This window comes from Sturnira hondurensis, unplaced genomic scaffold (genome assembly GCF_014824575.4).
Source record: "Sturnira hondurensis isolate 20B ecotype Veracruz unplaced genomic scaffold, ASM1482457v3 Scaffold0010324, whole genome shotgun sequence".
Taxonomy (NCBI): Eukaryota; Metazoa; Chordata; class Mammalia; order Chiroptera; family Phyllostomidae; genus Sturnira; species Sturnira hondurensis.
Window position 1 is genome coordinate 985,633 of NW_028082955.1, and position 22,257 is coordinate 1,007,889.

At 36.4% G+C, this 22,257-nt stretch overlaps 1 protein-coding gene across 1 annotated transcript in view; it reads left to right on the forward strand.

Annotated features, from left to right (window-relative positions):
* The first annotated feature begins 11,082 nt into the window (after positions 1-11,082).
* KCND2 (potassium voltage-gated channel subfamily D member 2) overlaps positions 11,083-22,257 on the forward strand; it is a 540,091-nt gene continuing 528,916 nt past the window's right edge. Inside the window, exon 1 of the mRNA XM_037058806.1 lies at positions 11,083-12,216. Coding sequence (XP_036914701.1) covers positions 11,102-12,216 — 1,115 coding nt within the window. The 5' untranslated portion in view covers positions 11,083-11,101. The remainder of the gene's footprint in view (positions 12,217-22,257) is intronic.

A 22,257-nucleotide genomic window follows, 5' to 3' on the forward strand; every position in this document is an offset into this window, starting at 1 on the left:
AACTCAATAAAAATGAGTAAAAATAAAGTAACCTAATATAGACTCTAAGGAAAAGTTGTCTGTGAAGAGTTTCTGAGAAAATAATTGTATACACTAAGTGTGTCTTACGTAAAATATATGATCTAGACTTAAAATTTCTCTATCACTCTGAGCAGTTAGAATAGTAGGCTAAAATATGGGATGAACAGATGTACTGTGCCCCTTCTCTATGACCACAGACTGATTTCCTGCCCTGGCAGAGAACTCAAGGAGATGTGCCATGGAGAATGAGTAAAACAGAATGCACCTGTCCATGCAAATTAATCACCAGTTTTAACAGCAACGTCAAATTGGCAAAGAGGCTTTACTATTGCACATATTGGTGTTTTTATAAACCTAAAAGGATATGTGATTTTGGGTCATAAGCCCTGGGAATGATATAATCACAGAAAATCACTAAACCTCCTTCAACTTTGTTTCCTTTTGGAAAATAAACATGACAATAACACCCACATCAGAAGTCCTTTATGAGAACCAAGTACATTTTAAGTAATATAAGTACATTGTACAATGTACTATAAGTACATTGAGAAACCACTATTTACATAGCTCTAAAATGTGAATATTTGTTTTGTTGTTAATTTGTTTTCCATTGCACATCTTGATAGTAAATCAGCTTGATTCTATATCAATCTTTTGGAGAGTTACAATAATAATCTATAATAAGAACAAGGTGCATATTAGCTATCTCATCAGAGTATTCGTTCAGGTATTCAGCAAACATTCACTGTAATTTCTACTATGTGCCAAGTATAATGACAGATACTTGAAGATACAGAATTAACTACCATTGTTACAGTGGACATCATTTTGAAGAGGTTAGGCAATGGTTCCTGGAGGATGTGACTCAAGCTGAGTACTTGTGGACTGTGGGAGAGAGAAGCATGAACCACAACCCAGAATCATGATAAAACATACCAATTTCTGCAGACTGAAACTAGTTGAGCAAGACTGTGAAATAAACTAATAATCAGGTAGTATAAGATGAGACTTAACCGGCAGGGTAATCAAGATCTTGAAGGGTTCTTCATTCTCTGTTAATGACTGATTTCTGAAAATGTTGGAAGACTATTACAAGGGGCAGTGACCTAGTTATAAGTGTGCTAAAAAACACACACTCTCTAAATAAAGGCATAGATCACAAAGAAAAAAAATAAAACTGATACAATCATCAGGTGGCATGTTCGTCCCAAGAATTAATAGGGAAATTCAACAAAATTGCAGGTACAAAATCAATACACAGAAATCAATTGCATTGTTTTAGTATTACTTTTTTATACATAATGTTCAAGTACAGTTGTCTCCATTTTCCCTCCACCACTCTCCTCTGTCCCACCCACCCCACCTTCCATCCTCCATTCTACCCCCCTTTGGCTTTGTCCATGGGTCCTTTATATATATATGTTCCTTCACTACCTTTCTCATTCTTTCCTGGTATGCTCCTCTCCTCTGACCTCCCCTCTGGTTACTGTCAGTTTGTTTAATTTCAGTGTTTCTGTATTTTGCTAGCTCATTTGTTTTGGTGATTCGGTTCCACTTATAGCTGAGATCATATGGTATTTGTCTGTTACCACCTGGCTTACTTCACTTAGCATAATGCTCTCCAGTTCCACCCATGTTGTTGCAAAAGATAGGAGCTCCTTCTTTCATTCTGCTGCATAGCATTCCATTTTGTAAATGTACCATAATTTTGATCCACTCATTTATTGATGGGAATCTAGGTTGCTCCCAGCACTTGACTATTGTAAATTGTACTGCTATGAACATTGGAGTGGGTAGGTTCTTGATGATTGGTTTTTTAGGGCTCTTAGGTTATAAGCCCAGCTGTGGAATTGCCAGGTCAAAGTGCAGTACCATTTTTAGTTTTTTGAGGAAATTCCATACTGTTTTCCACAGTGGTTGCACCAGGCTACATTCCACCCAACAGTGTACTAAGGTTCCCTTTTCCCCACAACCTCACCAGCACCTGTTGTTTGTTGAGTTGGTTATGATGGCCATTCTCAGTGGTTTGAAGTGGTGTCTCATTGTGATTTTAATTTGCATCTCTCTGATGGCCAGTGATGCTGAGGATTTTTTCATATGTCCCTAGACTCTCTATATGTCCTCCTTGGAGAAGTTTCTCTTCAGGTCCATTGTCCATTTTTTAATTGGATTGTTTGTCTTCCTGATGTGGAGTCGTGTGAGTTCTTTATGTGTTTTGGAGATCAAACCCTTGATCTCCAGGTCTCCAAGGTATTGTTGGCAAATATATTTTCCCATATAGTTGATTCCCTTTTCATTTTGCTGGTGTTTTTTTAGACATGCAGAAGTTTTTATTTTTATAAAGTCCCATTTGTTTATTCTTTCCTTTATGTCCCTTGTTCTATGTGACATATCGGTGAGTATATTGCTGCATAGAATATCTGAGATTTTCCCACTTATATTCTTCTGTATGACTTTTATGGTGTTGTGACTTAAGTTTATTTTTGTGTATGGTGTAAGTTGGTGATTGAGTTTCATTTTTTTTGCATGTAGCTGTCCAGATCTCTCAACACCATTTGTTAAAGAGACTATTTTTATTCTGTCTTATGCTCCTGTCCCTTTTGTTGAATATTAATTGACTATAGAAACATAGGCTTATTTCTGGGCTCTCTATTTTGTTCTGCTGTTCTATATGTCTGTTCTTATGCCAGTACCAGACTGTTTTGATTACAGTGGCCTTGTAATATAGTTTGATATCAGGTATTGTGATTCCTCCAACTTTGCTCTTCAATTTCCACAGCTATTCAGGGTCATTCATGGTTCCATATACATTTTAAAATGTTTATTCTATATCTGTGAAACACATCATTGATATTTTAATAGGGATTGCTTTGAATCTATAAATTGCTTTGTGTGGATGGACATTTTGATGTTGTTAATTCTTCCAGTCCATGAACATGGTATATGCTTCTATTTATTTGTATCTTTCTTAATTTCCTTCTTCAGTGTTGTGTAGTTTTCTGAGTACAGGTCTTTTACCTCCCTGGTTAAGTTTATTCCTCGGTACTTTGTTTTTCCTGTTGCTATGGCAAATGGGATTTTTTTCTGATTTCTGGTTCTCATATTTTATTGTCGGTATACAAAAGTGCCTTCGGTTTCTGAATATTTACTTTGTATCCTGTTGTTTTTCCAAATTCAATTATTAGGTTGAGTAGTTTTTTGGGTGAGTCTATAGGGTTTTCTATGTACACTATTATGCCATCTGCAACCAATGACAGTGTTACTTCCTCTTTTCCAATTTGGATGTTTTCTTATTTCTTTTTCATGTCTAATCACTGTGGCTAGGACTTCCAATGCAAGTTGAATAGAAGTGGTAAAAGCAGACATCCTTGTCTTGTTCCTGATTATAGTGGAAAAGCTTTTAGTTTTTGCTTATTCAGGATGATGTTGGCTGTAGGTTTCTCACAAATGATCTTTATTATGTTGATTTAAGGTCCCTCTATTCCAATTTGCTGATTGTTTTTATTATAAATAGGTGCTGTACCTTATCAAGTGTTTTTTCAGCATGTGTTGATATGAACATGTGATTTTGTCTTTCTTTCTGTTTATGTGATGTTTTATGTTTATTGACTTGTAAATAAAGTATCATTCCTGCATCTCTGGAATGAATCCCACTTGGTCATGGTGTATTATTTTTTTAATGTATTGCTAGGTGTGGTTTGCCAATATTTTGTTGAGAATTTTAGCATCTATATTTACCAATGATATTGGCCTGTAGTTTTCTTTCTTTGTTGTGTTTTTATCTGGTTTTGGGATTAGGATGATTTGGGCCTCTTAAAAGAGTTTGGGAGTCTCCCTTCTTGGATTTTTTGGCATAGTCTGAGAAGAATAGAGGTTAGCTCTTCCTAAGTGTTTTGTTAAAATCTCCTGTGAAAACACTTGGTCTAGAGGGTTTACATACCAGGAGTTTTGTGATTACTGATTCAATTTCAGCAGCTGTTACTCATCTGTTCAAGCTGTCTGTTTCTTCTTCATTCAGTTTTGGAAGATTATATTTTTCTAGAAATTTGTCCATTTCACCCAGGTTTTCAAATTTCTTGGCATATGGTTGTTCCTAGTAAGTTCTTACTATCCTTTGTATCTCTGTGGTAACAGTTGTAATGTCTCCTTTTTAATTTCTGATTTTATTTATTTGGTTCCCCCTCTTTTTTTTTCTTAATGAGTCTGGTTGAAAGCTTATCAATTTTTTTTTATTTTTTCAAAGAACTAGCTCCTGGATTTATTGATCCTTTGGATTCTTGTTTTAGTCTCTGTCATTTAATTCTGCTCTGATCTTGATTATTTACTTCCTTCTACTCTCTCTGGGCTTTGTTGGTGTTTCTGTAGTTCTCCTAGATGTAGGGTTAGACTGTTAATTTGAAATGTTTCTGTGTTTTTTAGGTAGGCCTGTATCACTATGAACTCCCCTGTCAGAACTGCTTTTGTTGTGTCCCATAGGTTTTGCACTGTTGTTCATTCATTTCTGTTTCCAGAAAGTTTTTGATTTCCTCATTGATCTCATTATTAACTCATTCATTGTTTAACAGTATGCTATTCAATCTTCATGAATTTGGATGTCTTTGAGTTTTCTCCTAGAGGTTGGTTTCCAGTTTCAGACCTTGTGGTCTGAGAAAATGCCTGATATGATTTTGATTTTCTTGAATTTGTTGAGGCTGGCTTTGTGTCCTATTATGCGGTCTATTTTTGAAAATATTCTATGTGCTTTTGAAAAGAATGTGTATTTTGCTTCTTTGGGATGAAAGTTTCTATATATTGTGGCATTGAACAATACCCTAGATCTTATAGACTTAATTGATATATATAGAACCTTTCAATTACATTTCTATATACTAACAATGAATGTATAAAACCTGAAATTTTCAAAAATGCATAATAATTTTTACAATTCTTCTAACCAAAATAAAATACTTAATATAAGTTTAATAAATCATGCACAAGATATGTATCCTGAAAATTTCAAAAGCTGATTAAAGAAATATAAAAAGAGCTAAACAAATGAAAAGACATGCCATGATCATAGACTGAGACACTCTGCAAAAATTCATGTCCATTCCCTGACATTGAGTTATAGATAGAATGTGATGCCTATTAAAATCCCAGCACTCCCAAACTGAATTCTAGATGTGATGAAATATCATTTGAAATCTTAGCAATGCATCTTGTATACATAGACAAGTTTATTCTAAAAATATAAAAAGGCTAGAGCCTAGAATAGCTAAATCAATTTTGAAAAAAAAGTCAGTATAAAGAATAATTTTACTTCATGTTAAGAGTTACAATTCAGTTACTATTAAGAAAGTGTGTTTTAGTGAGGGGATAGACATGCACAAATGGAAAAAAATAGAGAACCTAAAAATAGATCACAAAAACATACCCTACTCATTTTTGGCAAAGGTACAAAAGCAATTCAATATAAGAAGAATAGACTTTTCATGTAATGGTGCTGAAGAAACTTGACAGCTATTGGTAGAAAAGAGAAAAAAGGGACTTTGACCTAAACCACCTCAGAACCATATACAAAAATTAACTCAAAATTGATCATAAACTTAATTTTTTTAAAAACATTTTATTTATTTATCTTTAGAGGGGAAGGGAAGGAGAGAGGAAGGAAACATCAATGTATGGTTGCTTCTTGTGCATCCCCTGCAGGGAACTGGCCCCTGCCGGAAACTGGCCTGCAACCCAAGCATGTGCCCTGACTGGGAATCGAACCGCGATCGTCTGGTTCGCAGGCCCGCGCTCAATCCACTGAGCTATACCAGCCAGGGTCTTAAATTTTTTAAATAAATGAGAAAATCTTTGAGACACAGGGCTAAGCAGAGTTGTTAAATTTGATACTAATAGCATGACTCATAGAGGCAAAAAAATCATAAAGTGGACCTCATCAGCATTAACAACCTTTGCTTTGTAAAAAAAAAAATCCTGTTAGGAATATGAATAGACAAGCTACAGACTAGGAAAAATATTTTCAAACAACACATCTGATGAAGGTAAATTATTTGAAATATATAAAGTACTCTCAAGAGTCAAGACTATAAAACAAACAATCCAATTCAAAAATGGGCAAAAGAGGAGCACACATTTTGCTGAAGAATATACAGATGGCAAAAATGCACATTTAAATATGTTCAACCAAAATTAGCCATTAGAGAAATAAAAATTGAAATCACAGTGAGACGTCACTGTACATTATCAGAATGGCTAAAATGAAAAATAGTGATAATACCAAATGCTGATGAGGATGCTAAGGAACCAGATAACTTATACTTTACGGTGAGACATAAAATAGTGCACCTACTCTGGGAAAAAACATAAAACTTTGGGGCAGCTTCTGTTAAAACTAAAAATGTACTTATAAAATCCAACAATTTCGGTACTGGGTATTTATCCCAAATAAATAGAAACTTATCCTCATACAATAACCTGTACAGCACAGCAGTTTTATTCATAACAGTCAAAAACTGGAACTAACCCAAATGTCCTTTAATGGGTGTTACTGGTCAGTAATAAAATAATTCTAATGGTACATGCAACAACTGGATTGTCTTAATGTAATTCTGAGCAAAATAAAACAATTTTGACAGATTACATTGCATAATTTTTATTGAATGGCATTGAGTTGATCCATTATAGAGGAGATCAGGTTAGTGGGTGACAAAGAATAGAGAAGGAAAGAGAGGGAGATAGGCATATAGTGGGGAAATGAAAGGGTTTTCCAGAGACAGAAATCTTCCTGTTTACTGTAACCACAGTCACACAAAGCTACATGTGTGATAAAATTAATCAGAACTTAATAAACACACAAAAATTTGTGTATATAAAACTGGTGAAATCTGAATAAGATTGGTAGATGTGTCAAAGTTTCCTGATTGTGACATTGTACTGTAACCTTTGAGGGAAATTAGGTGATGGGTATAAGGGATCTCTATTTTTTCTCACAACTGCATATGAATCTATAATTATCTCAAAATAGTTTTAAAAAATCACTCTAGGTGCAGTATGAGAATAGACTTGTTACAAGGTTGAAATATACAAGACTTACTGGGTCTTTGGATGAGTCTGTGTCTATTGGGGGAAACAGTGAAGGGCAGGACATGGTCTATGGTGACTATCAGGTATCTTCCTTAGGCTTTATTTATTATTAGAGAAAACAGAGTAGACAACTGGAGAAGATGAGTGATTGAATTCAATTTTGATATTATGGAGTTTATTTTTCATCGACCAAGCAGAGTACACAAAATGAAAATTCCAGCAGGAAGAACAGGAATCCCTGGTCAAGGGAAGGATATAGAATGTTCTACTGGATCCTGTATACATAATTATCATACAGCACCTCAACACGTGAATAAGTATTAAAATATCAGAGTTACCAGTATATCACTGAAAGGGAATTTTTGAACTCAGAAGCAAAAGTAAACATAAAATATGTATCTGTGGGAGTTTCAAATATAGGGTGGAAAGAAGAATTTGCATTTCCATTATGCATTAAAGAGAAACTGACACTAAGTATCCTCTGTGTATGCCAAATTCTGTATTGGTATTCAGAAGTATTATCCTGTTTAATCCTCACAATAGTCTTAAAAGTTAACTTTTATTATCTACAATTTTTATTGTTATTTTTAAATATTTTATTTATTTATTTTTAGACACAGGAGAAGGAAAGGAAAGAGAGACAGACATGTGCCCTGACTGGGACTTGAACCGGCAACCTTTTGGTTCACAGGTCTGTGCTCAATCCACTGATCTACACCAGCCAGGGCTGATTATCTAAAATTTTTAAACAGAAGTTAAGTAGTTTGCCAAATGAAACAAAGCCTATGAGGAATTTCTCAGCTAGAGTTTGAACTGAGATGTGTTTAACTTCTAAGCCCGCATCCTTTCCATCCCGTCAAGAAGCTTGTGGAGAGTTGCAAGAGCAGACCATACAGCAGATTTTATACTCTTGCTTATTTAGGGGTTTTTGTAAAGTTCAACATCTACATTTATTTCTGTAAGTAGTTGCCTCCTTTTTATTTTCCATATTTTAAAGTAGGCAGGTTATACAGATTTGTTAACAACCATCTTTCATCTCCACTAATACAAACTGATAAACAGCAGGAGTCTTCAGTCTGTGTTTCCAAACTTTATATGGTGCATTAGCTCCAACTTCATTAACTATTAACATGGGATTCCTTAAACCACTATACCAGTAAACAAGTAAACAACAAATAACTTTCCATTTCTACAGAAAATGCCATACATTATAAGGTTTATTTTTTTTCCTCTGTTGATTTTCTATATGATTTATTTTCTTAGTTCACATCTTTTCTAAGCAGTATTTCATTTCAGATTTTTAAGGTTAGCATATCCTGCCTGTTGTTTCAAGGGCTTGAAAGTCAATTTAATTCAAGACTATACATCACAATCCATTTAATTACAAACCAAGAACAGTCAAACCAAGTCCTGAAGATGTAATTTTTAGGTAGGAAGTAGACGTCTCTCCTTAATCAACATATATAAAACTTCAGTATTTCCAAATGCCATTATTATTATTATTATTATTATTATTATTATGTCATTCAATGTAATTTTCAAGTGCATTTCAACAGGAAACTGTCCACATCTCATTTCATATCCATCAACATGTAAATTCAAGCCTGAGTAATACATCTAAATGCTAAAAATGTGGGTGGGAGTAGAAGATTTGAGAATGTTTATGTGATCTGATCCTCTGCTGTCTCAGTTCATTTTGATTCTTCACCTTTCTAAAGCATCCAAACCTTAGGAATAGATTTAACTTCTCTCCCTTTTCGCCATCTAGTGGTTATAAATGGTGTACTTTTGGTTTTAAGAAAGATTCCTAATGAATGGGGGGCGGGGTATACGAAAAACACAAAGGTTCCAGCCACAATTTCCTAATCTCTCTCCACATCACTGACTCCTCACAAGGACACCTTTAACTATTTTAACCATTTTAGATCTGCACAGAGATACGCAGAGAGAATGAAGGGGACGCACACTCACTGCGAACTCAGGCCCCTTGACGCTGACATTTAGAAAAGGATTCTAAATCCTCCTTGTCATTCGCAAAGGACGGGGAAAGGAGTTGTGGCAAGACCTAGACGAAGGAGACTGCCAGACTTTTCCTCAAGTTGGATAGATGACGTATTAATCTCCGCAACGTTAGCATCTGGTATGAACAAATAAAAAGAAAGAAAAAGAGGAAAAAGCACTTAAAAATTCCGCCGCGGGGCTTTGCAGGGTTTGCCCCCCAGTCTCCCCTAGAAGACAACCAATTCCTGCGCGTTCCGCTCCGCTCACCCGCCTTTCCAGCTTCTCTCTCTTTCCCTGTTTCCCACGCTCGCCTGGAACCGGGACCCAGGGAGAAACAAGGCACCGGTCCCTTTCCTCCTCTCCTTCACCAAGCCACCGCAGCAGCCCCACGCGTGCAGCTTCCCTTTGTTCATCGAGGCTCGCTCTCCTCCCACGGCAGATCCACCTGGATGCTCTCCCTCGGTGACATTTTGCGCTGAGGCTGGTGGGTGGCTGGGGTGGAGCCAGAGGAGCCCGAGGAAGCGGGGGGTGGAGAAAGGTTAAGCCCAGGGAAAGGCGGGAGACGCCGTTCATAACCTGCGTGGTGGGGCGTGTGCTCGGTTATTTATTTATTTTCTCCTTATTTATTGATCGCACCAGCAGAGCGGCGCGGGGAGCCGGGGGACATGCAGGACCACCCATTGGCGGGGAAGAAGCCAGCCGCCCCCCCGCGCCCCCTCGTTGCTGAGCACGTCCAGCCTCAGCGCTCCGGCGATTGCCCGCGCCAGCCCCGGCTCCGACCCCGCAGCGCCACAGCCCCGGCAGCCCGGCAGCCCCGGTGCCCCGCAGCTCCGCACCGGGCAGCTCTGGCCCTGGCTACAGAGACGGCGCAGTAAGTTGGCAGGAGCGAGTCCCCTTGGTTCGCTTCCCCCGCACCTTTTGAACTTGTTGCTGCTGCTAGGCTCGCCTGCTCCCGGCGTTGGGAAGGTGAAAAGGAGGAGGGAAGCACGGAGGGATGGGGGAAGGGGAAGCAGAGCTCGGTTGAGCTTTATTTACGCTCCCTCGGCGCCTGGATTCGGCTACTCGAGAGCTGCTCCCTCTGCTTTTCCCTTTTCGGGTGCACGGTGGGGAGAAAGTCTCCATGCAACTCAGCCCCGGTGCACACTTGGCCAGGTATGTACCGCAGGCAAGGCGCGTTCTGTGGTCAGACAGATGCTCCTGCCGCCGAGACGGTGGCGGCTACCAGCTCCCCGGCTCCTTAACTGTCATACTGCACCTGAGCTGAACTTGAACAGAGAGTAAAGGGGGGCGATTGGACGAACGCTTTCGGCAGACACAAGGGGTGCTTGTAGGCGTAGGGGAAGGAGGATCTATACAAACGTCCCCCAGCGTGCCCATCACACAGCATCCCTATCTCTACAAATACTGCTCCAGGGGTAGAGGCAGTCACCGGACTCCCAAAAAGACGTGGGGTACTGGCTGTGGTTGCATCTGGGAAGCTACAACAGGTCGTCTTTTTGAGACTCCTTTGGCGGGAGCTGCCAAAGGAGCCACTTGAAAAAGGAAGGTTTGAAAAAGTCGAAAGGGAAGGTGTGTTGACTAATTCGTCAAAAGAATACCACTGATTGTCCTTCGTTTTTTCCTGCCCCACACAAAGCATACTGACCCCACGTTATCCACGTGTTAAGGGAGAAATCAAAGACACCTGTTTGAAGAAATTGCTGCACCTAAAGTCACCTGTGTACATATTTGAACCAGCAGTGGCCTGGCCCAACTGCTGGAGAAGGTTTAGTTAGGTTCTGTTGAAAGTGATTGTCAGGACATTTTGTTTTCTAAATAACTGTCTCTGGGGGAAACTTGCCCTTCTGAGACCTGCGACTTCACCAGGAACACTACCTTGGAATAAGATTGATACCTCTGGACCACCTTTCTCTGTAGTATTTGTTTGGCAGGAGGAAGTGGGTGGTTGTGGCTACTTTGACCCTCTATAGAGGCCTGATTACCCTCCTGGCCTCCACTCCAAGGCACCATGGCGGCGGGTGTAGCAGCGTGGCTGCCCTTTGCAAGGGCAGCGGCTATCGGGTGGATGCCTGTGGCTTCGGCGCCTATGCCAGCTCCACCAAGGCAGGAAAGAAAAAGGACTCAAGATGCTCTAATTGTGCTGAATGTGAGTGGCACCCGTTTCCAAACATGGCAGGACACCCTGGAGCGCTATCCAGACACTCTGCTGGGCAGTTCAGAGAGGGACTTTTTCTACCATCCAGAGACTCAGCAGTATTTTTTTGACCGTGACCCAGACATCTTCCGTCATATCCTGAATTTCTACCGCACTGGGAAGCTCCACTATCCTCGCCATGAGTGCATCTCTGCTTATGATGAAGAATTGGCCTTCTTTGGCCTCATCCCGGAAATTATTGGCGACTGTTGTTATGAGGAGTACAAGGATCGAAGGCGAGAGAACGCAGAGCGCCTCCAGGATGACGCTGACACTGACAACACTGGAGAGAATGCGCTGCCCACCATGACTGCTCGGCAGAGGGTCTGGCGGGCCTTTGAGAACCCCCACACCAGCACAATGGCCCTGGTGTTCTACTACGTTACAGGGTTCTTCATTGCCGTCTCAGTCATTGCTAATGTGGTTGAAACAGTGCCCTGTGGGTCTAGTCCAGGTCACATTAAAGAACTGCCGTGTGGGGAGCGGTATGCGGTGGCCTTCTTTTGCTTGGATACCGCCTGCGTCATGATCTTCACTGTTGAGTACTTGCTTCGCCTAGCTGCAGCACCCAGTCGTTACCGTTTTGTACGTAGCGTCATGAGTATCATAGACGTGGTGGCCATTCTGCCTTATTACATTGGGCTGGTGATGACAGACAATGAGGATGTTAGCGGGGCCTTTGTCACACTCCGAGTCTTCCGTGTCTTCAGGATCTTTAAATTTTCTCGCCACTCTCAAGGCCTGCGCATCCTGGGGTACACACTGAAGAGTTGTGCATCTGAATTGGGCTTCTTGCTCTTCTCTCTCACCATGGCTATCATCATTTTCGCTACAGTTATGTTCTATGCAGAGAAGGGGTCTTCTGCCAGCAAGTTCACCAGCATCCCTGCGGCCTTCTGGTATACTATCGTCACCATGACAACACTAGGGTAGGTGCCATCAAGGGGAATGGGGTGCGGGTCGGATGTGTGTGAGGTGATTGTGGTCCCACTAATGTTATAGTAAATCAGAAGAAAAAAATAATTTTTCTCTTTTCTAAATGGGTTTGGGAAAGCATTATCTAAACGGTTTTGAGGAGCTACTTTGATCTATGAAATGGGTATGATAGAGAGATTGAAGTACTTAGGTAGTTGGGTGTTGATACTGGGTATGGATGCCTGGAAGTGATAAATACAGCAAAGAATTTTTATAATTTCTGAATATGAGGGAGGATCATCAATATTATATGTATGAATAAATAAAAATATAGGAAAACTGAAAACAAAATCTGTGCCCCAGTAAAGATATAAATGTGCACCATGTGTATTGAAATGCCTAGAAAGTGTTTCAGTGTGTGTATTCAAGTGAAAAGTTTTTATGTATATTTGAAGCATTACTTTCAAAGGAAGAAGATACTTTTGGCATGTATTTTCCCTTTAAGAACTATAATTATTATTTTACATTATAAAATATAGATTATAGATATCACATAAAATAATTTTGTAATATATATGTACATATTCGTATGTATGCATTTTCATTGCAGCTAATAAGTTATGCAGGTTTATAAGTTACACACTTCTGACTATCAGGACTGAAACTGATCAACTCTATAAAATGCAGTGGAACGATATTTGCAACATATTTAAGACTTCTAGGTTCATAGTTTCAAAAAAACAAGCAAGTGACTGTCACCCACCAATTTTTGAGAAGCCACAGATCCCATCAGGCAGTGGGCTCATGACCATTAAGTAAACATAGAAGGTAGAGCAGTATCTGGCGAGAGTGGTGGTTCCCAAGGGCCAGTCGCAATACAGAATTTTGCGCATTCTGATTTTCTTCTAGAATTCTTTTGTGCATTCTTTTGTTTGGGAGTAATGGTGTTTTGCAAGCAAAAGGGCATATCCCAAATTAATGTTTTTTAAAGTACATTTTAAGCTGGAATTAAGATTTTTAGATTATAGAAAAGAGAAAGGTATGGAATAATTAACAATGTTAATCAAACTACAGAAAAGTAGCAGTATTTACATATGAGAGAATCTAATGAAATAAGATGGTTAGAGACCTTCACTTTTATGAGTCTTAGATAAGGCAGGTAGTGATAATGCTTTCTTCAGCTTTATGCTTCTTTTCTGGCATAGTTAATCAGTTCAATGGGGATTTGGTAATGGCTATAAGAAAATGTTATTCCCAAGGCTGCTTTTTGAGTTTTGTGTTCCTGACTAATTTAATTGCCTTCTTTAAATGACAATGTGGTTAAAATCAACCTAATTTTTTAGGCATCTTGTGTTGAGCAGAATTTCTCATGTTGTTATATAGCTAGTGGAATATTTTATATGTGAAGAATTTTTGGCTAAGTAGGAAATTATAGTACAATAGAATATAATAACTTAGGATCTTGATTTAATTTCACATGCATCTTGAAGTCCTACTGGTGCATTTTCAAAAATTAATTAGTGAAAATCCATATTCTATTGCTTATGTTTTTCTTTTACATATTGGTAATTTTGTGACAAATTCTAAAGATTCTTCAGAATAGTGTAGGCTCTTATTTCTTATAGAATTATATATGTGTGTAAATAATTATATATACATATATGTGTACACATATTGTCTTGTCTTTTTATCATTTGAAATCTTTATTTAGGACGGTTGGATAGTGCAAATCAGTATTAGGAGTATGCATGAATCAAATTAGAAGTATGCATGAATAAAAAAGGGCTCTGTTAAAGGGAAATAAAGGAAGAAATATTGAAAGGAAGTATATTTGCAAAAACTTGGTGTCAGTGACAATGTTTTTCATAAAGTGTCACTGAGTCATAGTAATACTGTATGATATCTATAAGATTGAGTGTAGGCATTATTATAACTCATGTTGATGAGATGCTAATTTCATCCAGCTAAAAGTTTTATCCTAAATATATAAAATCAGTATTATTTTGAAATTTGTTTCTTGAAACAACTTTCAAATTTTATTTTATTTTGAAATTTATTTTTGTTTTCAGGAGAACAATGAGGAAATGTTAACCATTATTGTCATGTTATTATGTCATAAAATGCTTATAAGCAGCTACTTTTTGAAATAAACTGAATCATGATGCCTGAGTAAATTCCATGAAATGAATTTAATTAACATGTTCTGTATGTAAGTGAATAGAAGAATTAAATATACACTTTCTCAGAATGTAGAAGCACAATTGGAGTTACTTTTAAGACGTTTCATTGAAGTTAAAGTTTAATTTTCAGGAAATTAAATTGAAGATGTTGATGAAATATAGTAGTCATATTTTTCAGGTGTTGAAATGCTGATGCTTTCAAAATACACTATGTTTATTGGAAAAATATGTGAGTATTTAACAAACCATATGCTTTATAATATAATATCATTTCGTAGAAAATGTCTTCAGTTTCTCATCAAAGTGTATTTATAATGTATTTTATTTTCCTGCAGGACTAGATTTTTTTAACTCTGATTTTCTGTGTCTTATCTTTACTTGCACTGTGACCCTAAAGCTTTATTTAATAATAGAAAATATTCAACAAAAGTCATCACCTGAATTTAGTTTATTATGCCGTACTTTATACTTAGAAGCTGAAGTATATATACTGTGTAAACTTTCTGGAAAACATGCAGTGGCTGAAGCTAGTGTCAAGCTGTGTTTGTTACATGGCCAAGAATTTCCCATTACATTTTCTGAACTCTTTTTACATGGCTATTACTTTTAATGGATTTAATATTCATCAATTAATGATAATAGAAGTGAAAATGGAATCCTAAATAGTGGTTATTGAAAGCTCCAGCTCATACAAATATTGTCTATTGGTGAGGGAGTAGCAATCAGCTTTGTAATTCAGAACTGGCAGAGTTATCTCCTCCCTTTAGGTCACTTTAGACAACATTCAGTTGGTTTTTTGGTCTGAAGAAATGCTTGGGTCTTTCTTAGATCTCTTGTGTATTTATTTAATCATTTTTGTGCTGCTTAAAATATCAAATATACCATTATACTATAACTTAACCATGCCTGTTCTATATGTATGTATTTAATTTGCAGGTAGCCTACCCATTTGCAATTAATTATAAAGTAGAAAACATCAAAAGCACAATATTAACAAGTCAATAAAAGAAAAATGTTGGATTTTTTAAAACAGTGGTTAGGTTGAGTGGCCATATGTGTTGCTCCATTTCATTCTTCCTTTCTGTTCATATTTATTAACCTGCATTAGGCTCTGATTATTGTTTTATTCCCCTACCTTTCTTCTTTCCATAATGTAAACTCTAAGTATAGCCTTATACTCTCTTGGGAGAAAAAGAACCAAAAATTCCTTCATTGTCCTAATGACATTTGGGAGATGGCATCCAGGCCTTGTTTTTCATTCAGGTGAAAGTAATGAAATGTTGCCAAATTTAGGAAATTTCCTAATGATCATCAATAATCAAAAACAATGTCATGAAAATATATTTAGTAAGGTCTAGCTTCAGTTTATCTCAGGGGCTTGACTTACAAGTGAGAAGTGATACCAGATGGTAGCACATCACATAATTTTAGACTTTATGTTAGGCAGTATCTGCATTCTTGGTCATGATTATTAACCAATTATACCCTTAAAAGACAGATTATATTACTCATGACAAAAATCTGAAGAACTGAGAACTGTCATTTCTGCAAACATTACCACTTCTTTAATTTTAAGACAAAGATGTTTTTCATAAAGTTTTCAATATGGGAAAATTATTACATGGCATTTCTCTAAAGTTTATGTTTAGAATAAACTTTATGATTTGCTTACATAAATCATATTCTGATTTATGGACAAAATCTAGTAAAACAAAAACTTTATTTATAGTGTACTTTCACCAGGAGCAAATATGGTAGAATCACATCTATGCTGTCAAAAAGAACTTTCTATAGTTGTCCATTTATAAGACTCTCAAACACTAGCTCTAAAATAAACCAACTTTAATAGGCTTGGTGAATTTCTCTTGCAAAAAAAAGCAAACTGTTTTTCTTTGCAATTTTTCTAACAATGGAGTGTGAAATTTTCTTTTTTAGAATGACATACATGCATATTTGATTCTATATGTTCTATTTCATGTAACATACAAGGATGTTATAAATACACAACATATAAATATATTAAGTATTTTATTTGTTGTATATTTTAAAATTATACTCATTTTTGAAAATCAGTTAGTGAAGTTCAAATTTCTTATTACTTAATTTCTGAATACCTGGTGAAAGAAAAGTTAACTGTTATTTAAAATCCAGCATTTTACACATACAAGATTTTTTATAGAGGCCCTGGCTAGTGTAGCTCAGTGGATTGAGCACGGGCCTGCAAACCAGACAATTGGGGTTCAATTCCCAGTCAGGGCACATGCCTGGGTTGCAGGCCAGTTCCCAGAAAAGGACTCACGAGAGGCAACCATACATTGATGTTTCTCTCCCTCTCTCCTTCCCTTCCCCTCTAAAGAAAAATAAATAAAATCTTCAAAAAAATTTTATAGACTGCTCATAGTTATGCAATTAAATAGCAGGTTTTTTTAAATTTCATTTTTTAGTCCTTTTTTGGAGACCTTAAGGCATTATCTAGGAATGTGCAATAATAACTACATGAGGGATACTGCTGTAGTATCCCTACATGAGGGATACTGATGCTACACGGATAAGAAGAGGAATACATTTGCTCTTTATTCCATTAATACGCTATTCTCTCTTAGTTCTACTGTCTGTGATTCACTCCATATTCCTCAGTGTCACTGCCAGCTCTGCATTCATTCACACGGTACTGAGGTTCATCGTGATGGCATCCGGTTGATACAACACGACTGTGTGTTCTCATCTGGTGAACTCTTAAGCCATTTGTCACAAAACTATTTAATAGTGAGTGCTTTACTTGGCCTGATGGAGAAGAAAAGAAGCCAATTTCTTTTTGCCTAAATTACCTAAAAAAAACATTGGTCTGTGGTTAAAACTCTATAGTTCAACTTCTCTTTTGTTGAAAGAACAGGAATGGTGAAAAGAACATTCACTGAAAAATGAGTATGATTTTTCCTTCAAAGCTATGATAATGATTTGCTGTTTTTCTTTCAACTCTTCATATGTCTTAAGGTGTTTTTGAGCCTGTGTGTGTGTGTGTGTGTGTGTGTCTGTTTTGCTGTTGTTCTCCCACTGGCCCACTGGCTTCAGCTAGATTTGACAGAGTGGAATATGATCTGATATTGAAAAGAAACTCAGGGATGAAACATCCTCTATATTTCTGTGCACATTTATGCTTCCCCTTGGTTTAGTAGAGTCTATTGGAATTTTTGCCCTTTAGTTTTCTTCGTTGAGAATCAGCCTTTAACACTGACCTTCTCCTCAAAGCCTTTCAATTTTCCAAGCCTGTATCATCTGCAGTTGGAATTACTCTTGACATTATAAGTGCTATTTTATATATAATATATGGTTTTACTTCTTGCCTTCCTAACTACATTGAAAGGCTGTTGAGATTTGATGTATACCTTCTGGGACTTACTACCTACTAAGTGAGTACTCAGCTGTAGAAAAATGTATATTAATATGTTGCTGATCACTGAGTGAGATGATACCTGCACATCACAGAGAGCTCCTTGGTCGGGAACGGTGCCACCTACACATTAGCAGGAATCTACTAACCTAATGTTTTGCTGTGTTCAATGTTACAAAATTGAAATTTTTATTATTAGAGCATTTTGTCTTTAAATGTACTACAATCTACCTTTTTTCCCCTTTGGATTAGGGAGAGCTATGAGACTTTTTCATCTTTGATCTGTAACTAATTCTTCTGCAAAGATTAGATTTAGTGGTTGTTGGTAGCTCTGTTCTTATTCAGTTTGCTTTCTGGGGAAGGCTGGGTAAAGTGCATGCTCCTCTGGGAAGTACATGAAGATATCTTATAATGTAAGTGAATCAGCACAGGAATATGCTGACTTCCCTTTGAAGCTCAGCTCCCTATCTACAGAGGAGAAGGCAAGGAGTCTGTGGGTCCAAAAGATATTTTTGACACTTTGTGACAAGAAAGGCATTCTCTCTCTTACCTAGTAAATACACAGTGGCACTTTTTCTTTATCCAGGTCTAACCATTTATTAATAAAATGGAATTGTTTAAAATAGTGAAATATTATCTCTTAATGACATGTAAGATAAATGTAGTTTCTCTTGGGAAGAAGTTGCTATTCTAGGTGATTAAAAGGAAGATATACAAAATGCATGTAGCTATATATCCTGGCATGGTGCACTCCATTTTACAGTGGAAATTTTGACAAGTCTGTTATGTAAAGAAGATTCAAATCATAAAAAAGTGTGGGGAGAACATGGAGAGAGTTATCAGAAGTTAATAGTGAGAAAAAATAACATCGAAAGAGTAGGATGACAGTTGAAATAATGTCAAACAGAACAGAAAGGTTTTGTTCTAAAAGTAAAAGTTCTTGCCTTTTTTGCTCTTGTGTGGGCCTGATTTTTCCATCTTCTTCATTTTCTTTACTTTTGAGAGTAACAAGGAAAGTAAGTGCTTTTGGAAACCCAAAATTTTACTAGCAGCGTATACTTTCAAGAAATCAAAATGTGACTCATAGAGTTCAATTTAACATACTGTGTTGATCACTTACTACCTCACATTGACCCAACAGTAAACACACTTGCCAACTTGCTGTTTAAGAATCCATAGTCTAGTGAAAGATGCAAAAAATAGACACATTATTATATAATTCCAAGTACTGGTAGTTGCTATAAGCAAAATAAATCAGGGTAAGGAGTGTGTTATTTTGATTAGGGAACAGACAAGGCTTTTCCAAGGGTAATATTTAAACTGATGGATAACTGAAGGGAGTAAAGTGAGTTCTGTGACTGCCTGGATGGAGAGCTTTAGAGGGAGAGAGAAAAAGAAGTACAAAGACCTCAAGTTGGGAGGAGGCTTGGTATATTTCACTTAAGGTCACTGTAATTGAAGTGAAGGGACAGATGAGCTTGGTACCAAACACTATCTGGATGATGATTGGAACAAGATGATGTAGGATATTGTAGGCCAACATAAAAACTTCTGGTTTCATTCAAGACATAAGGGAGAGTTATGAACATGGTAGGGACAGGATATAATTTCTGTGTTAAAATGAGCACAAGCTCTAAAACATTTAAATTTTTTTCAATGACCATTTTAACAATTTTTCATCATGTATAAATACCATTTGCTAGGTTTGTTATACTCACCTTAACTTAAAATTTATGTAGAATTATTCATGAGATTTTCCAAAAAAGGAATATTTTATAAGAATGCATGATTAAATTGTTCTTGTCTGACAAAATTAACACTAGTTCAAATGAAAAACAAATTTTAGCTGAAAAGACAAAAGTGGTTCTCAATAGATGTGGAGCTATTGGGGAAATGATTGGAGATTATTATTTACTTTGAATATAGATTTGCAGACTTACAGTTGTCAGTTCTAATGTCAGTGTTCAAGAATATCACATATGCTTTGGATTCTATTTAAAAAGAATTTTCATTTCTTTTTTCTTCACATTGCAGTAGGTACACATATATCCTTTTCAGATGTTTTGTTATTTTTGTGAGATTGAAAGAAAAAATGGTTTATATGTGTTGAAATCTGTGAAAATTGCCAGAGGATGATTATTTTTAAACCCAAAGTGTGTTGGGACCATGTGGGTGGACAGCGTGTAAGAACAATTTACAGAGACAGGGCTTTGGTAAGAATCACCATGCTGCAGAGTAAAACATACTCATGAATGGGTGATTGGAGAGAACATAGGTCAGAAGAACAAGAATTGGATTAACAACATAGGAATTCAGAAAAAAAATCATGTGTGCTTTCCAGATGAGCAACTTGTAAAAATAGTCCTTGAATAGAAGGGAATTCAGGGTGGTATCTCACTTTAGCATTCTGTCTCCATGAAAACATTGCCCTCTGGGTAATTCTCCAGTCTACTCAATATCCTGTACAGAGGCTTCATTTCTGACTGAACAAACTAGCATTTTACAAGGGCCATCACAAGGAACATGTCCCGGCATTCCTGTCTTTTTCATCTGATGAAGTTGCTAAAATAACAATTACACTCTCATAATTAGCAATGTTTGCTGATTTTGAATGGAGACTAGTTTCCTTTCATCTTGTTATGGAAATGGAAGCTAAATATATAGAAATAGTTCATTAACTTCAACTACATGTTTTGACTGATGGCCAGCCATATCCAAGCAAATAATATGAAAAACAGCAAACCTGAAAATATTTCACAAGACTTCGGTTTGCTCAGTTTTGTGAAATGAAGGATGATGATTTGAGTAGATATTCACTTGTTTTTATGATACTTTGTAGTATTTTATAAAATGTTACATATAACTTTTTGCAAGTATCTACAACCAAGAAATATTCATAGTCTCCATTTACACTGCATAGTTTATCAGAATATTATGTAGTTGGAAAAAATTGTGCTAGTTTCAAGACATCTCTTAGGTGTATGACTAAATATTAAGGGGAACTTACTTTCATTTTAGGAAATTCTTAATTGTATAAATTAAAATGAATATTATTTTTAATCCTTCATAGATAATCTTGCAATTTTTTATGTTTGCAATAAAATAATTGTTTTAAAAAGCATAATTAACATAGAGTATATAAATACTAACTTGTTGTCTGTTCTTAATATAGCATTTGTGCTTTTGGCTTTAAAAAATTACCTGGATTTGATGCAAAATGTCAGAAGATAACAGTAAATATTCTAATAAAAAGAAAAAATGATGTAATTTTAAAAATGTATGAGAGTAAAGCACTTTCTTTATTTCAGGATTAACATGGTCCTCGAATAAAGTGCCTAGTGATTTTGCAAAGAACTTTATTATTTTCATGCAAAATGTCCAACTATCTTCATAATCACCTAAATGAAAAGTAAAAATATTTTATTTCAAAAACAGTTAAAGCAAGTCTTCCTTTTCAGTCAATGCAAATTTTGGCAATGTTCTAAAATACACTATTTCATGACAAACTTAAAGTTCATTAGGGAATCACTTTACTGATATTCACACTTTTTCACTTTTGTCTCCACATTATTTTTCACAGTATTTAGTGTACAGTTACTGGATCGATAGCTATTGTTTTAAAATTATTAAAAATATATGAATGTATAATGCATACTTAAATATATATTTAAGAAACATAAACGCACATGTGCACCAATACAAAATGTATGGCAATAAGTATTACACATGTGCATATGTCGATATACACATACTCTCTCCTTGTATTTTTCTGACAGGACACAAAGTGAACTATCGATGATAATACTTCTAAGTAGTCTGCATATGTGGGAGATAAGAAGAATCATTTTATGGTTAATTTTGTACCTTTTTGTATTAAAGTTTTTCCCCATCAACCTATAGAATTTCTGTTAAAAGAGTGCTCTCTGGTGACATTTGGGGACTTCTTTCTTCATATTTTCCTATATAAAATCTTAATCAGATGCTATTTAAAATTAAACCCTTCTTTTACAATATTCCTTTGATGATTCACTAAAAAAATCCTAAATATATAACAGTTATATGGCATTGGTCAAGTTACTTAAATTCTGTTTGCCTGAGATTCTTTTTTTTTAAGATTTTATTTATTTATCTTTAGAGGGGAAGGGAAGGAGAGAAATATCAGTGTATGGTTGCTTCTCATGCGTCCCCTGCTGGGAACTGGCCTACAACCCAGGCAAGTGCCCTGACTGGGAATCGAACTGCAATTGTGTGCTTCTCAGGCCCGTGCTCAATCCACTGAGCTACACTAGCCAGGGCTGCCTGAGATTCTTCATCTATAAAAATAGGTGAGCGTTATCTACCTCATAGCACTTTCATGGAAATGAAATATGTGAAGTTTTTAGAATGGTACCTTCTGTGTAAGTGCTATATGAAGGATTGCTGTTTTATTATTATTATAAATATATGGTATTGAAATAACACTAAAAGTAATACTTTATTCTTGC